The following is a 19952-nucleotide window of genomic DNA, read 5'->3' as shown; positions in this document are numbered from 1 at the left end:
AAGTGTGTGCCTGCTTGATACGGTGTCCTAGAAATATATAATACTGAACGATTTCCTTATTCATCCGTGGGCCCGCTGACGGCCGTATATGTGGCCGAGCCCAAGATTATGGTTTACAATGCAGCTGATACTATTCGCGCTGCGTAACATCGATGGCCTCCCATGTTGAAGAAGTAGCAGCCTACTACTCTCAGGCGCATATTGGACAGCTCACTAACCGGTTAGCGCTGGTCAGAGAACCGTGAACACGACAATGGTTGGGAAAGGCAAATGTATCGTTCTCTGAAGCGTTTTCAATCATGTATCACACGTGGTCATACCAAAAACCGAAATGCGCTTGGCATAGCTCAAACAAATTTATGTTTCATCCACGGATTCGTTGAATAGTATGGTTTTCTGAGGAGTTCAGCTATCGTTTTATAATGAAGCTGAAAGCACAGGATTTGTCGTACTTGTGTACTTCTTTGCTTCGTCTACTGGTTTGCGCCAAAAGACTTCAGCGGCCAGCGAAGCGCCCAATACTCATGCAATACAAAATACAATGCTAAATATACTAGATAAAACACCTACTAAACATTGATAATATGGATACAGGGCAGCTCGAATCTTGCCAGCTGCATTATAAGGCAACATTTGCTTCCGACAATTCCACATATATCTGGTTTGATTTTGATCCAGTCCTCTCAAATCCCCTTTGTCATGCATGAAATATGAAATGTAAGCAACAAAGGCCTTGCGCTCCTAGTCTTTAAGCGTTGTGAATTAAGAGCTTTCATTTCGACAACAAACGACTTCCAATATCCATGAAGGTGCTGGTTAAACCACGTTATTAAGGAAACATCAGCTGCATGGACAAAGCTCCACGTTTCAAACCTTGCTGAGGAACACGAACGACTCGACTTGTGAACATCAACACAGCTTGAAACGCGGGGTTTGTCGACATAGCCAATTCTTCCTTGTTGACGACATGTAACCCGTACTTTTTGGTATAACCATGGTCGATTATTGTTAGAATAAGGTCTGAAAACTGACGATGCGTACGAAGTTACTCCCTTTGAAAGATGGCATTGATTTTGTGTCACATTTGACGTGCATTAACTGTTTCCTGTCTATCTTTCGCTGGCAACATTGCTTACGAAGAAATGTAAGCATGTGCAAAAATAGGCATCGGTTTTCTCGACCACAAGCTCGTTCCTATCACAATAACCGATTTTCAACGTTAAGTGGCGTACGGATCAACAGCTCGCATTCGGCATGCTATGTCAAAATAAACGTTCCTCCCTTTCGCTCATATTTAAAACCAATGTGAATGGTGGAAAGTGTTACATGTCCTAGCTCCAGTCTGTTCGTTGTAAACCGCGCTAGATCATGCCTGACACCATCAAGTATATTAGAGCATACAATAAACGGCGGACATATACCGTACACAGCCACAATGTGCTAACCCAGGAAATCATGCCCCGGCTCCTCTGCTGTCAACTTCCCTGATGACAATTGTTTCATCAGCCTTTCGAGCTGCCCATGCATTATTACAAAAGCACGCACGCGGCAAATTAATCTTGTTTAGTTAGTTTAACTAGACTGGCGGCGCGCCACGCACAGTCTCTGACCTCATTTACCCTGCGACCGTCTGCAAATTAGCGGCCCGTTCTCGTCCTCTCGGCTCAAGGCACATCTGGCACCTCTGAGCTCAAAGCACCGGGACCGACCGCACTCCGCGCCAGCGTAGCGGTGTAAAGCTGCTACCAACATCGACGGCCAACGAGCCCGCGCCTCTGTCGATGCTCTGTATTCAGTGCCGGGGCAGATCCATGGACTGAGTGTTTTCAGAGTGCCTGCTAGGCGCGTAAATATTCCGGTAGATATGAAAACCCCGCTCGAACAGCGAATGTGCTGCCAGGCTACCAACTGAGAGAAGTCTTTTTGCTGGGTTGCTGAGTCCGCAAAATACCAAAACGCTAACAACACACGCCGCTGCGGGTGCGCGACGGGGTGAATGATGATGATAACATTATTGTTTCAGCGCACGTCAGCTAGCGACAGGGTGGAAACTTAGTCATAAAGGTTCCTGAAGCAGTGTGCTAGAATTGCCAACTTTGGGTGAAGCAACACCCTGTGAGGAGCAATATTTCACTCCTCCTCCCGATGTTTTCTGTGAATATTTGACTCCTACCTAATATTGCCTAACCACATTAATACACATGTACTTAATCAATATTTCCTTTTCAGAGGTTTTAAAATGTCATCCAAGACCGAGCTCCTTTGAATCCACCAAACATAGACAAGGCTCCACAGAACCTGGATCCCTATGGCAATAATTATCCTGCCATGCATAGCTTAGGGACAGACCTTGCGCAGCTAATGCAGAAGTGTTTGGTAGAAATATTCTGCCCCTCAAAACTGTGTTCTCATATCTTAAGTGCATAGCTCCTCTTACTTATTTCACACTTTAATCTTGTGTGTTGGTGGGTATGATTAATTTGATACTTTGTCAGTGGATTGGATGGCCCTATCTGTCAGCAAATCATGCGAGAGATACCGACTTTTTGTTTGGGGGAGCAGAAAGAAGCCTGTCCCCGAAAAGCCAGTGATCTTCTGTGGAACACCTAATTGCCAACCTTTCCTGCTTTTTAAACATTATTTGTAGCAAGGTTTGGCCAATTTTCTGTTTGAGATCCATCAAATTTTATTCATGAGACAAATTACGATGCCACATGACATGCCATTCAAATATTTTGTCCCATGCTCTTAATCATGTGCCCCAAATTTGTTAAAACGGTCCCTCATGCCTGCTTTAACAAGATGTTGCCCATAGTTGCCATGGTTTGTTGACTGGCAAATGGCTGTACGGCAGATATGCACAATGTTTTTTTTGTAAGCAGGAATACTTTGAGCTACAAAGCAACTACAATATTAGGGAGATACAGCTGTGCAGCAAATAGACCATTCCATTTTTAATGTGATGCCACATCCCAAACTTCAAATAATCAAATATGAATGACCAAACCCAAACAGAAGCTCCTGGTGCAGCTTAAAAGGCATGCAGCAAAACTGGTTATGTGGCCATTCATAAATTATGCTACGCTTGAAGGAGGGAAAGATTGCTCTATGGAGCGTACCAACTATTGCCCTTGACAGAGGGTAACCACGGGTAACTATCGGTGCAGGGCACTGGCAGCTGCCTCGGGTGGACTTACATACACGGCGAGGCTAACACAACAGTGCTCGGCCCCACTCATTCCATATGATGCGGAACCATCGCTCGGGTGACCTGTTTATGCCCAATAACAATATTAACCCAGCAACCAGTCAGATATGGTCGTAAGTCGCTGAACTCGTAGCTCGATACAGCTAGTTCCTGTTCCAGAGGTCACTGGCTTCGTTCAATTTGCACCCGAAATGTTAGGATCTTCAATGACAATGGATGGAGGGACATGGCTGTTTTCTGCCAGGAACTGAACTAGTTCAGAAGGGGGAACCAGGGAGGGGGTGAGGGGTGGGTGGGAGGTAATATGTCACCCTCACTGAGTAGGAAATTGTACCCCCGCAACCTGCTGTTGCACGGGTGCACTTTTTGTTTGCTGTACGCGCACTCAGTGTACATGAAAATGACCGGTCATTTGAAAGAAAGCACACAAGTGATAACAACGAGTGGCGTTTTTTTATAAAGCGAGCTGATAGGGAGGAGGTCGATGCCACTCCGTATTGCGTCCAAACTGAAAAATATAGAGTCTAGCGGAACATACCAACGGGCTTGTTTCAACGATATCTCGCGATTGGATCTTTTTATCTCCATAGCTTACCCCATTATGCCAGGTTAAAGATTAAATTGTCCTGAAAGTCTACTTTTCTGATTTACATGCTTATATTTCATAGACTTTGAAGTGACACGAAGTCTAAAATAGCATGCTCTTTGTTCAATTCTGAGCTCAATGTGATTTTATGTGTTTTTAGCATATCTTTATGATGCATGGCTCCATTAACGTAACTACGTCGTCCCGCCGTGCGCGATCTGCGAAATCGTCGGCTGGCGCCCGCCGCCGGCGCCGGCCGTAGATCGCCGAGCAGTGCTGCACGGTCGGGTGAACACCGGTGTTATATGTGAAGCGCTGACGACGACACTGGGCAGTGCTGGGAGGACAGAGGGGGCGGGGCGGGTCGTGCAAGAGCCGAAGCTCATACTGTAATTGGGGGAGGGTGGACAGACAAATATGTTTTTGATTCATTTTGGCAAATTTCATTTTGCCCATCCTCATTAGAGCCATTACTCATCTTCCTATGTGCTGTGCCGTGCTGTGCTTTTATCTTATTTCCTGTCCTGGCATGTCATGTTACCTCTAGCCCTGTCCTGACTTACGTCATCCCCTGTTCTGCCTTGTCATCTCATGTCCTGTGCTACTATATTCTCTTCTATGCTGTTGTACTTTGTCCTCCCTCACGCTACCCCGGGTGATAACCTGTTTTATCCTGTCCAGTTGCCTCCCGTCCTTTATCTCCTGTCTTCCGGCTACCACATCATATACGGTGACGGTGGAACATCTAAGGAGATTTAGGGACAGAAAACGTGATATTTTTCCGTTCCGCATGCCAGTGTGTGTGATTTCGTCTCCCCAATTTTGTCTAAAGATTGCTTGTCCCTTTCAAATCTTCCCACTGAAAATGCATTTTCAGGTCAGCTTGTCTCATCCGGATTCCAGTTTCACCCCTGCAATCCTGATTTGTCCTCTGCAATCTCAACAGACGTGATTACGCCCATGTCCGAGAAAGTCAAAAATTTGTGTTACAATACGGTTTCTTCATCATGCTACTCAAAATCAATGATCACTTGAGATAAGAAAGACAGGTCTTCAGCTTGTGGTTTTTCGGCAATATGAGTTCAATCGTCTTATGTAGAGATACGGCCTTTAAGGTACCAATAGATGTTTGTTGAACGACATTGTAGTGCTAAATGACGGTTATATTAGCGATATTTAATATTTTGAGCTGCACTGATCTTGAATAGTCGGACAAGGATGGCCTCTCGAGGATGAGCACAACCCGAATCACCGAACGCCGTTAATATAATCTTTAATAGCATTGTAACGTCGTTAAACAGCAGCTTCTAGTATACTGAATGTCGTCTACACCACATAAGACATTTTGCTCATGAATTTATTAACATTACTTATTTTGTGGTTCCCTGTTTTTTTGGTTCTGTTCTGTTTTCCTGTTATGTTTACAGCACCTAGTTCTTCGTGCATGCCATTTCTGTGTTCAGGGTACCTCATTTATTCGCGCCAATTTTGTGTTTACAGCGGTAGATGCCTGGGAGCCCAGTCAGTAAACTTTTTATGTTGGTAACCTTAGAGGACACTTTTGACAGGGGCGTCGTTTTTATATCTACAGCAATGAGCGGGCTCGCTGGGTGGACTGCCGCGAGCGCGCCGTATGGTGTTGACTGTTGTGGGCAGGGCCGTTCTGGGAGGACTGCCGCGAGCGCGCCGTATGGTGTTGACTGTTGTGGGCAGTGCCGTTCTGGGAGGACTGCCGCGAGCGCGCCGTATGGTGTTGACTGTTGTGGGTGGAACCGCTCTGTCGGGATGACGATGTGGGTTCGAAGCTGTTGTCGGGGAGCACGCCTCCGTGCACGACTTGTGACCGCCTCGTGGCTCGCGCACGGACCTTGACGAAGCACGTGGCCCGCGAAGCTTGAAGGATAGGCCAACTGCCTACAGATGGAATAATTCCTGAGCCGCGCTGCTTGCTGGAAATAATGAAGGATCAATGGAATTTTCAAATGCTTGAAGGCGATGAAACGGCTATTGTGAGTATGGAAATAAAACCCAGGATGTAGATATATGCAAGACCATGGTAAAAACTACATTTCAGTGGAGCAACGCTTGACATCAATCAAGCAATCAAGACGCGCACGATACAAAATTAATGACATTTGCACGCGCTTGTCAGAGCGTGTGAAAATTGGATAACATGGTGAATAAAACATGCAGGGGTGCCACTTGATCTAAATCCAGCAATGGTGAAGGCTATTGCATTGCATGGTTAAGTACGTTTGACAAAAATCATGACATCAATATCAAGTGTTCGACGGGCATTGCTCGACTGATCCTAGCCAATGCGGAAAATGCGGGCTCTTCGCATTCACCCCAAGCGGTATTGGTTGGATGTGGGAATTCGCCCATATAGCGTTAGAGCGTATTCACCACAGAAGGGCCTCTGGTTGCTCTTCCACGTGGGGCCTACCAGGAGCTAGTGTCTGGACAGATCGGCTTGATTCACGGTCGTTCCTCTTGGAAACGGTCTTTTCTAAGTAAGGAAAACCTGTAGTTTTTTTTCTTCAAACGCAAAGCGTAATCAAGTGAGCTGCTTTCCGCCGTCTGCTTAGCTAGATGACGTCTTTTAGGGCAGGGTAAGTTGTAGTCTGTGGCTTTATTAACCATTATATTTTTAATTTGGTGGCCAGAGAATTCTGGCTCACCAAAGCTGGAGTGCTTGAAAATGAACATAAGAATCAGAACACCAAGATACAAAATTAACGAAGCCTTTGCAATGTAAATTGTAGTTTTGCGTCTTTGAACTGGCTACACCATTCTTAGTCAACGCACGTGTCTGGGTCAGGACTACGACGTACTTCACACGCCTAATAACTACTCGAGCGCCGTGGCGGAGGACCAGGCGTCGGCCATGCCCATGAGTTTGTCCCGGATTAGCCGCCGTCCAAGGCAGCCTCCGAAAGCCGCCCGGACCCGGCAACGACACCGCCGAGCGAGCCCGGCGACACTCCATTTACAGCCGAGTGCCACTGGACGTCACTGGCCGACGACCGACTCTGCGAGCACCGCCGCTAGAACTCACTGCAGATGGGCGCCGAGACTCAACGGCCGCAGTTTGGACGCGGGCCATTAGCCGCCATGGGCGAGCAGTTTTCGTGTATCGCTGTTGGCTTTCGACTTCTGGCTGGATAGCGAACTCCTCTTGTGGGGGATACACGGCAATGCTCGAGTGGACAGAAGCACGACGACAACTGACTGCACGGCTGACACCGTCACGGTGTCAGCCGTCACGGCTGACACCGTGACGGAAGCGTCGCACAAACTGGGAATATTTCAGGCGACTTGCCTCTGAGTGACCACAAAGCGTCGAGGAAGAATCACATGAGCAGGGCCACTGCGTTTCCCTTGACCTCGGAGCCATGTCGTCATCTCGTGCCTGTAGGCTCCAGTGGCAGTTGTTCTTGGGGCGCTGAAACGAGGCCGAGCTGAAGAATGACGCCGTTTACTCACCCCGTGCCGTGTGGAGGGCCATGACCTGAATGCTTCTGCAAAAAGCCGATAAGGCTCGTTTCCAGTAACGGGTATGATCCTTTCGGTTGAGCCGTGAGCTAGGGTCTCTTGCATCTCTGTTTCACCCCCATGCGGCCGTGAAGGGACACGGTTCCTTCCCCTTGAATCCCGCTCCGTCGCATGACATGACATTGTCGACTGTATGTTTCGCCGCGTGACCTGGTGATGACGTTGGTTGAATCATTTATTGTTCGGTGCATTATTGATGCCGATCGACTGCGTTGTCTGCGGCCGATGCCTGTGACAAATAATGTCGATCACGACCTTTCCACCCGGTGCTTTTCTATTAACCCAGTCCCCGATTTCCAATAGACCCGGCAGAAGCACCATGGCGGCGTATGATCTACAGAGGGTATTATGTCTCATCTTCTGTAAGTGCTTTGTTTGCGCCGGGGCGCAGCGAACAGGCCAGAAGACTGATAGCCTGTTACGGATAGGACTGCAGCGGTCAGGGCTACGGTATGTGGATCCCAATGCCAGGCATGCATAAAGAAAATTCACTTAAAGGGGGGATAGTAGATATATAAATGCGGAGGAAATCTGACCTATTCGGAAGTGATGGCTATATACAAATGCCTATATTTCCCTTTAACGGAGGCCGGACGACGCTCCGTTATGCTACTTCCTCTGCGAGGTGTGAAACGACTCCACTCCGTGCAACAGAAAGCAGGCTTAGCCCACGTCTTGGTGTCATATGCGGTTAAAGGGATCCCGCATACTTGTGGGAATGCCTTCAAAACACGTTTAGATGAGCAACCGTATATTATAAACTTTTGGGGTAATTGATTAGCATAAATATTATCTGCCGCTTAGCCCACGAATTTGTGAAAGCCGACAAGGCTTAAAGTTCCCTAACCGGCCGTGGCACCTCATACACTTCTACTGAATTCATTTAAGATTATTAGATAAGATCACATGAGATCATTCATCTTAAGATTAAGATTTAAGTGTGCAGCACACGATTTTGGTCCTTGTGGAATCAAATCATCGACGTTTTATTCGGCAGTCTCTCTCAAATATGCATTATGCGTCCGAGACATTCCAGTGTTGATATATATGCCTTTGAGCAATGCAATGACTCCATTCTTTACAATTCCAACAACGACGCTATAAATAGAAAGGCCTTCCGTGCTGACGTTGCCCGTTTTGGCTCCATTACCATAGTGTGACTCTGCTTTCAAAACGTGCCCTGAATCGACCCTGACTCAGCAGCCGAAGTTGGGTGCAGTCTCGGATGGCCAAAGCTGTGTTCCTTGATCGCTTTCTGCAGTCCCCTGGAGTCTTTCTGCTCTCCGTTCCAGATAAGCCGGAGGGGAACGTGCCGATCCTGCCACGCGGCTTCCACACGTTTCCGTTCCGGTTCCAGCTGCCGGAGAGCTCGCTCCCCTGCTCGTTCGAGAGCAAGGCCAGTACCATCCGATATTACATCAAGGTGAGAAGCCAGCGTCGTCCTCTGCTGCATGAGGGTACGTAGGCAGCACCATCCACCGCTACGTGTATCGACATGGGTAACCAGCACCCTCTACTGCTCAATCAGGATGGGTAACCAAAACCAACCGTTACATCACGGCGGGTAACAAATGAAGTGCTTCGCGAATTGGATCAGTCCGCGAATGGTGAATGGTTCCCCGGGGCGGATTGAGCCGGGTGAAAAAACGCGGGCAACACGAGGATAATACCAACTCGGATTTCAGCACATGCACATTTCATTTGACAGGAGTTGAACGGCTCGGAGGTCAGTTTTGAAAAACCGTAGCGGGAGTTACAACACCCATTACGGCACTCCAATGAAAGAAGTTTCAATCGTACAAAAATGTTCACTCCCGCAAAAGGTCATACAAAATACGTTATATTTTTCGTGATAAGCATGTCACTAAGTACACAATTCCCATAAAGGGGGCTAATTACGACTAACATCAGCGGTCTGAGAGATGATAACCAAGTCGATTTCTGCATTTGTGCAAATGACATGGTAATGCATGACTGATTGATATCACTACACCGAAAAAAACACGGTGAAAGCATTGTATGTAGTTAGACCATTACCCATCTGATTAGTAGCAATGAGGTAGAATTGCATGATCCATATTCTTAATCAGCATTAACCTCGTAGTGGGTACCCGAACACAAAAACATATAAGGCCTGCAAGCAGCTAATATTTTTTTTGTGATTTGTACCAATGCCTGTGGACCTTGCATAACGCTTCGACGTTAAAACTGAAATTAGGCCCATCTTTTCATGTTCCTGGCTAGCTTGCACTGGAAGAAATAATGAAAGGAAAGTAGGCTGACCTCACACCAGACCTGGAGATATCTCGAGCCTTTCAAACATTTTGCAATTGCTTAAGTCATTGAAAAATATTTACACCAAATCGCAGATGTCTGTGCAGATAATATGCTGTCACATTTCCAAATGTACGCCCCATCCATATTGTTATAGATTGCTTCGATACCGTCCCCGACAATACTCTCTACCACAACTTGTTTCCAATTGTCATTGTGTCATGAAATACGTGGAATACATGTCCCACGCACGGATTAACCTGGTGCGTTATCTTTACACGCACCTGGGTGGGCGGTTAAATGCCATTCGCTCGACTGGGAGTTTACTTTTCTCTTCCCCCCACATCTCAAAAAATAAACGAACTAGAAGCACCGAATTCACGGAATGGGTTTGTCTGCATGCGACCTCAGTTGTGTCGAAATCTGAGGTCCATGTGTCAAACCTTTGGGTGGAATGAGGTCAAACTAGTTCAAACTCAGGATTGATGTCGAAAGTGCGTCAGACCTTCTCATGCAACGGCCTTAAATCTAGATAGCTGTTCTCTCATGCAACGGCCTTAAACCTAGATAGCTGTTCTAAGCAAAAGACCACTGATGTGCCTTTTACGTCAGTGACCTCTTTTGCCTTTAGGAGGTCATGATACCCACAAACGTAAGAGGTTGTCTTGATTTTCCGAATTTGAATAAGCGTTCCGGATTACGATGCGGCATACCCCCCTAAACATGAAAGGTTGATCTGGACCATTTTAATCCAATGACCCGCTCTGACCTTCAAAGCACAGCAATCCCGAGAGCCCCACGACCCGTCCCCGGCCACAGTCATGCCCTGCGTTCCACGAAAATCACTAACCGATGTAATGAACTATATCCATGTACTGATGGATAATCCATTTTGCTCAACCCTTCAATGAAACTATCAATAGAAATTAGGGTTCCATATGAGTCAGAAGTATTCCATCGGTGAATACGGTGGGCTGGAGATGTGGCTTGGACGGACAATATTACGTCGCTGGGACAATATGAACTGAGCATCTATCAAACATAATTTTCCTTCACATATTGAGGTCACCATTAGCTCAGATTTTTTCTCTTCAAGAGTCGATGCCAATGCAGTTTTTTACTTGTACCCCGATATTTGTAAAAAAATTGCATGTTCATTCAGGATGACATGCACACAGCGTTTAACCATCCGTTTTTGTCGAAGACCACAGAGCGTTCACCTGTAATTAATTCATTGTAAACTGTGATCTTAACGTGTAAAAAAGAATGCTGCAATGTTGCGAAACGCATAGGTTTACAACGTAAAGATATGCCAAAATGACATATAACCATGTGTATCCATCAGTAGCGCAGATATGTGTGCCGACAGAGTTTGAATGGATTTGACAGCACATCAGAATTCAAAAGTGGTGCAGCTCGTTAGGTAACCAATGCTTTAAAATGGCATGGTTCTAACCTTGTTGCTCCTTTAGTCTTGCTGCTAGCCTTACCAGCAGCAAGACTAGCAAGTATTTGTATTTAGCTCGTAGACCGCGAAGGCCATATGTTATGAAGGCGTTACGATTTGCTCTTCAGTTCTTCGGCTGAAAGGGACAGGTAGTTAAATTTCGGCACTTTATTCTGGCAGGGGATCAAGACAGAAGTTGCATTGCGGATCATAGCTGAGATGATGCATGAAGTTTGTTTTTTAACTGTTCTGCCGCATACCCAGCACTTTTCAGATACCTACCATCATCTGTAGTGACAGCGGTGGGACATTTACCCCAGCGGTGAGGGGTAAATGTCCCAGGTCCAAGTGTTGGAAAATTTGCACTGCCGTAATTACACTGCATGGTCAGAGCACTGGCATGGGATGTGTTCAAAAGAGAAGCAATGGAATATACTGAGATGTGCCATATTTATTTGCTGGTGGTAACGAGAGCAACAACTTGAACACGGATTTGGGTGGATTTCTTTTAAGACCATTTTTGTCAGGCCGGTCGGGACTGGATTCATAACGCCCAACCCATTAAGTGCTCTAGTAACCAGCACCACCCAAAGCTACATCAGGGTGGGTAACCAACCCAATTATTATGCTACAACAGTGCGGATAACCAGAACCCTCTGCTTTCACGTCGCGGTGAGTGGCCAACAGCCTCTGCTATGGCATCACAGCAGGTAATACGCGTCATTAGTCGTCAAAAAATGTGAATAGCTATCACCATCCGCTTGATGACGTTGGTTACTTTCCGTGTTGTGAGCAGGCCACCTCTGATTAGATTATAATATTGGCTCCCTGCGCCAATACGTAAAGATGAGTAACCAACACTATCTGCCTGATCGCGCTGGCCACTCGCCTCAAGGTGGCTCGGGCGCCTTTGATTACATTATATTGCTGGCCACTCGCCTCAAGGTGGCTCGGGCGCCTTTGATTACATTATATTGCTGGCACGTTTGCCTACCACATGAATGTGAGTGACCCAAACCATCCGCTTCTAATCAGATAGGTAACCAACACCATTCCCCACTACGCACAGATGAGTAACTACTGGCCCGTTCCCCATATGCTGTACGGAACGAATGTGAGCCACCGGTCTTTAGTACCCGGCACACCACAGCACCTCATGACGAGCAGACCGGGCCCGCACCAGGCCCAGCAGAGGTCGGGTCATGGCTCAGCAGCCACGGCTGGCCGCGGCAGCAGCTCCCCGAAGTGGCTGGGAACTCTGGGTGAGTTTTTTTTGCCGACGCGATGGCTGAAATGGCGTTTCATAATATGTCTATCAGCCGGCTTCAAACTGGGTTGAGACTGGATAAGTGGCGTTATTTTGTTCAAGCTTCGAAATACATTTCAGCAACCAACCAAATGGGGGTTTCGACAAGCATACCTTTTGTGGCAGCATGACAGACCTTGCAGTATTTCGGAACCTGGCTCTATAGCGTTCCAGATCAATCAGGCTCCACACATTTCCCCAATGAAATTTCGAACAAGGTTCCGCCTGTGCTTCTTGTAAACCAGCATACAGCAGCAAGGGCTTCCATGTCTCACTCATGGATGGAGAGATGGGACGTCCTGCAACAGCACAGCACTTCTTGTTTCCTGGAAAGCTGGATTGAAGGCCTTCCTGGAGCCGTCCTCTCTGGAAAGGTCGCGGTTGAAATCGAACCGGGGTCACGGGCCGTCTGCGCCGCGGGCGTAACTCAGAGTCGGGTGCGCCTCGCCCGGCGACTTCGGAGCGCGCAGCCGGCAGGCGCAGCTGCGGTGACACCTACAGTAACTGATGTTCGCCACCGTCGACCGCTTTCTCGTGCCATCGTTTGCACGTTTCAGGATTCACGCACTAGCTTGGTCTATTTAGTAACGATTTCCTTGATAAATTTGCCAGTCATGCGCGCGGTCGCCACTGTGGCATAAAGGCGTCTGGCCAAGGTGCGAGCAGCTGACGTCGAGTCAGCCCCGCAAAAGTCGGTCGGACAACTGATAAGCGTAGCGCTCTTACGGAACTGGCTATCGCCCGATGACGTAAGGAATCTTACCGTACACTGCTCAGTGTGTGACGTGACAAGGGCAGGTCAGGAACGCAGTAATACGCTTAGCAAAACATGCATCTCGATCTTAACCCGTGTGCGGCCAGCGAGTTCTTGTGGGTCAGATGCTGGCGGGTCAGCGGTTTCAAAAGTTGCGTCCGTACCCTCTTTCATACTAGTCCTATGCATGCATGTGTACGTAAGCTTAAAATTAGCATGTAATAGAACTGAGTTAAAGGCGCTGATATCACATGATAGCCTTTCCGAAATTGAAAAGATGCCGGCTATTTCATCACCGATTCTCATACGTGGAGACGACTACCGACGTTCTCACAGGTGCAACTATATGGGGGAACCTGATATTTGGTCTGAAGCTGCAAGCGAGACCTTTGACTCATCGGGAAACTGAATTATGTGTAAAAGGACAGAAAGTGAAAGTTGCATACGGCTGGCGGGCAATGGACCAACCAAATCGTCTTGCACGTGATTTCCACCGTGAGAGTATTTGCGTCCGCCACAGACGGCGCAAAAAAGACTAATCTTCCTGAAACAGTGGGCCAATGGTGTCGGACGGTGTCGACTGGGACGAGATGGTCGAGATGAAATGGGCGAGTTGTTAGGGCCTTGGACTCCTCCGTGGAGGCCCGGGTTCTAATTCCGGTGTACCATGGTGCCTGAGCGCCAATATGACAAATGCCGATGATGGCGCACAGTGAAAAGGGAGTGACGGCGTTTGTCACGTTCCCTTTGAAAAATAAAAATGGCGAGATAATCAAAATGCCTTGAAAGATGGGTAGAATGTGGCACAGAATGCAGGGGTCTCAACCATGTCGAGGACCTTCTATTCGTTTTTTGTTTTGTCTTTGTTGAGATGCCAATTCAACTAAGATGTTTACGTCTGTGGTCCACCACGGAGATTCCGTCATATCCGGCCTCCAGACTTTCCTTTGACCACACCATTCTAGATGTCACGTGTTTTTTTTCCAGGATTGTGATCACCCCTAGTCGACCTCGGGAACACGGGCCTTTGAGGATTTTGTTAGCGGGAATACTTTTGATACTGCTCTATCGGCTCGTTTTCAAATAACGCAATCATGCGGTGGATCCTATCCGGAACCCACTTGTGGCGCTGCCGTCTGAGCGATTGAGGAAATGTCTTACTGTGTGAGATAGAAATGCTTCGTGCTTCTGCATGGAAATGTATGGCCATTCTCCCTCCGTTTCACGGGTTGAACGGTACTTTTTGCGTGACGGTATACTTAATGGATAAAACATTTTTTCCAATCCGAAGTGTGAAACGTCAAGCTTTCTCAGTTTAGTCGCAAGCCAATGTTTGCTTGATCCAAGATCGTACATAAATTGCTGACGGGTAGAATTGTGAAAACGTCAAGATTCCCACGAAGGCACACTAGGGGTGACCCAAGTTCGCAATTTCTACAGATTCAACCGAACCGTTTGCGCTCAAACTTCACGCCGCGATAAATTTTGTGAGATTCTCAGGAGTTATTTGATTCTCAAGAGCTTGTGTTTTGGTTGGCGTGGCTGCCACCTGGGTTTTGAACGATATGTCTCATTAGCATGCGTCTCTAATACACGCAGCTCAGGCATGTAGTACTTTGGAGCGGACTCGACGCTGCTCGTCTCCAGCACGGAGGCCTTCAAATGTGCACCGCCTGCGATGAACGTAGATGAGAACAGGTAATCACAAGGAGCCATGGACGGACCGGCAACCTTCACGAACGTAGCCAACGCAGCCCGCGCTTGTCGGTCATGCTCCGGTTTATGTGGAGCGCAGGCGACGCGGCATGAGAGTAAACCACAACCCCGTTAGCTGCAGAGCGCCTCCCGTCACCAGCCCGGAATAAATGCCCACTGTTCCTGGCTGCTCACTGCGTCGGACCTCTGCGTTGCCGCACCAGTGCAGTGTCACACGGCACTTTTGTTGGATATATCTGGACGGAATTCCTTAATTCACACACTACGCAACCCCACGCTGGCTGTCGCTAGGCAACCAGCGCCGCTGCACGCCTGTTCCGGGGCAGCAAACTCGGACCTGGTCCCAACATTTGACCCGGAACCGGCGCTATGACGCCGCGTCGGCCGCGAGCGGGCGCGACGCGGGCGGTATTGCGAGCACAATATATCCCTGGCGGCGCCGACACCGGCACGAAATTCCCATTCTGGCCGACGCCCAGCCTGTTGAACGGCGACGACGACACCGGCGAAGATTGAGGCGCGCCCATCTTGCTGTTTGACTTTCTCGTGAAGTTTGTGATGAGTATCGTAAAGAGAGCCTGCCGGCCGGGCGGAGGGCCGCCGGCAGGGTGACCCAGACAGCGCGGAGAGAGAGCACTGATTTGGCTGGTGCTGGCAGCTGCCAGTCAGCAGAGGTCTGAAAAAGGTCATCAGGGGTCATGGAAGGTCACCAGATATCAGGACATCCTGATAGGGGCCGGCGGACGCCAAAGAATATGAGCAGAGGCATGTAAAAATTAGCGCAGGCCGTCGTCAGTGGTTGACACAAGGCAGCTGAGATTATATGAAGTATGTACACGTAAAAAATAACCAGATTCAACAGAGGTCACTGTGAGGAAAGCTTACATTTTTTAAAAAGTATTTCCTTGTTCACATGGCGGCGAGCCAAAACACAGGAACATATCATTTGGTTGTATGCGTATTTCAACATATGCATATCCAACATCATTGAAACACCCGCAGAGAAATTAGACGACGTTGGAAATCAAGCCGAGGCGACAGCGACAGCGAAAATTCAACGACAGGTGGTCGCTGAGGGAAAAATGGTATGCTTACTGCCTCGAAATTGTGGAAAGCATCCACTGCGGTGCACCCGGTGCTCACTGGGACCCGACTGTCTAGCTGACATCCGGTGCTTGAATGCCCGCTGGTAAGCGCGCCTTTTGTCGATGCGGGGCCGCTATCTAGTGAAACGTAAAAACACCTGGCTGGGCGTGGACGTCGATGGTCGGGAAGGTGTGACGTCAGCTGTCGGTCACTACCCCGGCATGCACAGGCTGGCAAGAGGCCGGAGGCGAGCTCAGCACCTCAGAGCCAACGGAAGGATATGGGAGGAACCACAGTGAGGCGACCAACCGTGAACGGGGCAAGGAGAAAGTCCCAGCAGAAGGCGGCCAAAACCGGCCGGACAGTCACGTGAAGGAGAGACGAAGAGGAGCTCAGGAGAAGGAACTCAAGAGGAATCAGACGGAATCAGAGGAAGGAGAGAGCTAGCTCGGTGGGCGCCCCGGTCGGGACGCTTCCGTGGGCACTTATTGGACGGCGGCAGCGATCGGTCATTTCTGTATCCCCGCCTCAAGACATCCAGGAAAAGCGAAAAAATTGAAGGCGGCATTGAATGACCAAATGCTCTTCCCTGTCCGCATTTCCTTCACCGTCCCCCCCCCCCCACCCGACGTAGCGTCCCATCTCTCTCCTCTCTCCTCTCTCTCTCTCTTCTCTCTCTTCTCTCTCTCTCTCTCTCTCTCTCTATATCTCTATATATCTCCTTCTCTCTTTCTCTGTGTGGCGCAGTCGGTCTGATCATCACCCCGGCGATAAGCGCGATGCAAATCCCCATGAGCGGACCGAGGATGGGCGCGCGCTAAGCGGTTGAGGGGCAGGGAATATGATGAGAGTGAGCCGTGATGATGGGAAACCGGTGGCGGACATCGCCTTATGATGAGAATGCGGCTGAGCCTGTGCTCACGATTTGCTTTGAATAAAGTGGCGTTGCTAAGCACGTTGTTATGAATTGCGTTATGCTAGATTGCTAAATATAGGAAATGTGAGATATATTTTTACGCGCCAAATGATGGACTGCAGAGGTCGAGAGCGAGAACGAACGCAACCGGCTGACGAAGTCGATAATTTGGAGTGAGCCGTAAGTTTTGAGACGTCCAAATTATCTCATGCCCGTCGCCACCTTTGACGAAAATTCCGAATGCATATTGATGTACCGACTTTTGGCAGTTGGCAAAACTTCTGCTTCGTAGTTCGTATTCAGGTGGTGACAGGCGTTGATTGAATAGGCGTGACTACGCAGCACAACAAACACAAATATCCACATGCATGCCGACACAAGCACACACTGCACACTTCCAGTCAATTCTATTCGTACTTTTGACTCTGACGGCAGCCCGTCAAACAAAGTCGGCGATGGCCACCGGATGTCACCGGATGGAGTCACCGGATGGAGTCACCGGATGGAGTCACCGGATGGACGTGCGGAGCACGTGCATCCGGTGAATGAAGATGGGGTCCACGACCCTGATGATAACGGCGTGTGTATCGGAGGGCAGCCAACGCCCGTCACCGTCTGAATGAAAGCTGCAAATTTCCTGACACGTACTAGCGCGGTGCCTTGGGAGCCCACACCCTCGGAGGTCGTAACCCTCGCCATGCGAGGCCTCTTACTTTTTAACGTTTGGGAGAATTTTCGGTGGCCGCCCAAATGTTTGCTGCATATCTTCTGGACACTTTTGAGCTCGATGTTGAGATTTTGGGGGCACTGTTTTATTCCTATAGACCTTGCTGTATGGAATAGCTTCTGGTGCTCATCTCAAATAAATTGATAAAATGAACAAGGTTGCACATCTTCCATGAACTTTCTAAGGGTTGGAATAGGTCACTGACCCAAAGTGACCCAGATGGACACTTTGTTTCGAAACATGCTGCCTAGCGTAATCTTAAACGCTTATTCAGATGCAAAACTCAAACAGTGATCTTGGTCACCACGACCTTCGAAAGGTGAAGCAAAGTCATTGACCTTAAATGAGCATTAGTGGCATTTTGCTTAGAAAAGATATCTTGGTTCTGGGGAAACTTTTGACAGAAACCTGAAGTTTGACCTTGTTGGACCTTATTTGACCCGAAGGCCACGGAACCATATAGAAACCCTATATTTTGACACAAATGAGTTCACGTACAGGACAAGACACCCTGGGAATTTAGCGCTTCTAGCTCTCTTAGTTTCTGAGATCTCAGGAGGGGTCAAAATGACCCCTCACTCAAGCGAATGGTATTGAATCGGCCACCCGGGCGCGTGTCGATATTGCTCAGGTAACTTATGCAAGGTCACGTCATTTAGCGTTATGCAAGTTCAAACTGTGACCTTTGAGACCCCATTAACGTTTGAATGTGATGCGAGGTAAACCTTAATGGCATACATCGCATAGCATTGTCAGACCTGTGTAGCCCTGTTTTTTCATTAATCGGGCTAGTTCAGTTCTTCATATAGCTGTACCGGCCAATCAAACTATTGCCTTTACGTTTTGACACGAGATGACACATCATGGTTTATACATTGTCGATTTTTACTGATATTCTGATAATTTTTTTGGGTGTTCTTGAAAGCCTGACACTGTCCTCAGCTAAATCCCCACTGATCACAGGCGTCAGATTGACTTGGTAGTGCCCTCAGGTCTTGTGCCCGCTGACCCCCGGGCGTCCGACAATGCGCCGCCGGTCGCAGGGCCGCACGGCGCTAGCTTATTGAGCCCCGATGACGTCAGTGGCACTTTTTTACTGCCAGCGCGCTCGCTCCATGCCGACTGGGTGGCTTGTTTGAGATGCTGTCGTGGAGAGGCCGATAACGACCTGGGTGCCGTTGCCATGGTGAGGCTGTAAAACATCGACAGTATGGTTTGAACCAGCTCGAGCGTGTTCGTCCGACGCGTCCTCCAAAAAGCATCGTTGGCTACTCCGAGATGCTCATTTCGCCCAGTGGACGACGCCAGCGGTCTCAATGGATGCATACCCACGTCATGTTTCAGGTCAGATTTAAGTCCCGCTAAAAGGGGGATAATGCGAAAAAACTGTCTAACTGATAGTTATCGCGAGAGAATGGAATGGTGACATGTTTCGTGACAATTTTTTTGTCGTCTCAGAGCTAGTCAAACCACGTCTAGGCTTCCTGACCTTTGATTGTTACCGCAAGTTGCCCATTTTTCAAAACCTGCAATGATATAACATTTAATAACGCACCGTAGTGACGACATTTTTTAAATCAGATCATCGTAGGGACCTAAAGCATTGTGTTTTTAAGAGAAACAACTACCATTATGTAAGTTCGCTTTAGTATATGTTGACGTCTGCCAAAGTCACCCTGTTTCTTAGATCGCCAGTGAATAACCACGGCGCATCTCATAGTGAACATTTTGGCTGTCGGTTTCAAAATCTAAAAGCATTGATCTGTCTTCAGACAACATGTGCAGTTTTCGGCCGTGTCGGTAACGTTTGCCTCAGCACAACGTTATCTCACTGCAAACAGAGAGGCTACGGACCAATACACCAAAACCAGCATTGTGATCACCTGCGAAATAAATGCCTTGACTTCCTGCCATTTGGAATCATTGAAGCCGATTGTAGTCCAGTATAAGAGCACGGCCAAACATCCACATGGAGAAGTAAAGAACAGCGATTCTTTGGTTATGCGCCAATCGCTCCAGCATTGAGCTTTGGAGACCCGTCCCGTAGACCCGTCTCCCTCAGATCCGTCAGGAGACCCGTCCCGTCCACCCGTCTCCCTCAGATCCGTCAGGAGACCCGTCTTGTACACCCGTCTCCCTCAGATCCGTCAGGAGACGCGTCCCGTACACCCGTCTCCCTCAGATCTGTCAGGAGACCCGTCCCGTAGACCCGTCTCCCTCAGATCCGTCAGGGGCACGCTTTGCTTCGGCCGAAAGGTCCGACGTGCGGCGGATCTGTGTTCTGCTCACGTTCCGTCGCCTCAGGGTCGATACAGGTCTGGCTCGGACCACGGCGGTGGCCATTACGAGACCAGCAGGTGATCACGTTGCGCGGACC

At 48.5% G+C, this 19952-nt stretch overlaps 1 protein-coding gene across 1 annotated transcript in view; it reads left to right on the top strand.

Moving 5' to 3' along the window:
• LOC119092713 (arrestin domain-containing protein 2) overlaps positions 1 to 19952 on the top strand; it is a gene marked incomplete at its 5' end in the record, with an annotated part of 95320 nt that overhangs the window by 9286 nt on the left and 66082 nt on the right. Inside the window, 1 exon segment of the mRNA XM_037215690.1 lies at positions 8642 to 8772. Within this exon segment, the coding sequence (XP_037071585.1) occupies positions 8642 to 8772 (131 nt within the window).

Source organism: Pollicipes pollicipes, unplaced genomic scaffold (assembly GCF_011947565.3).
Source record: "Pollicipes pollicipes isolate AB1234 unplaced genomic scaffold, Ppol_2.1 Scaffold_3447;HRSCAF=4054_pilon_pilon_pilon, whole genome shotgun sequence".
In the NCBI taxonomy this organism is placed as follows: Eukaryota; Metazoa; Arthropoda; class Thecostraca; order Pollicipedomorpha; family Pollicipedidae; genus Pollicipes; species Pollicipes pollicipes.
Note: the sequence above shows the minus strand (reverse complement) of the source record. Positions and strands in the feature narration are given on the sequence as shown.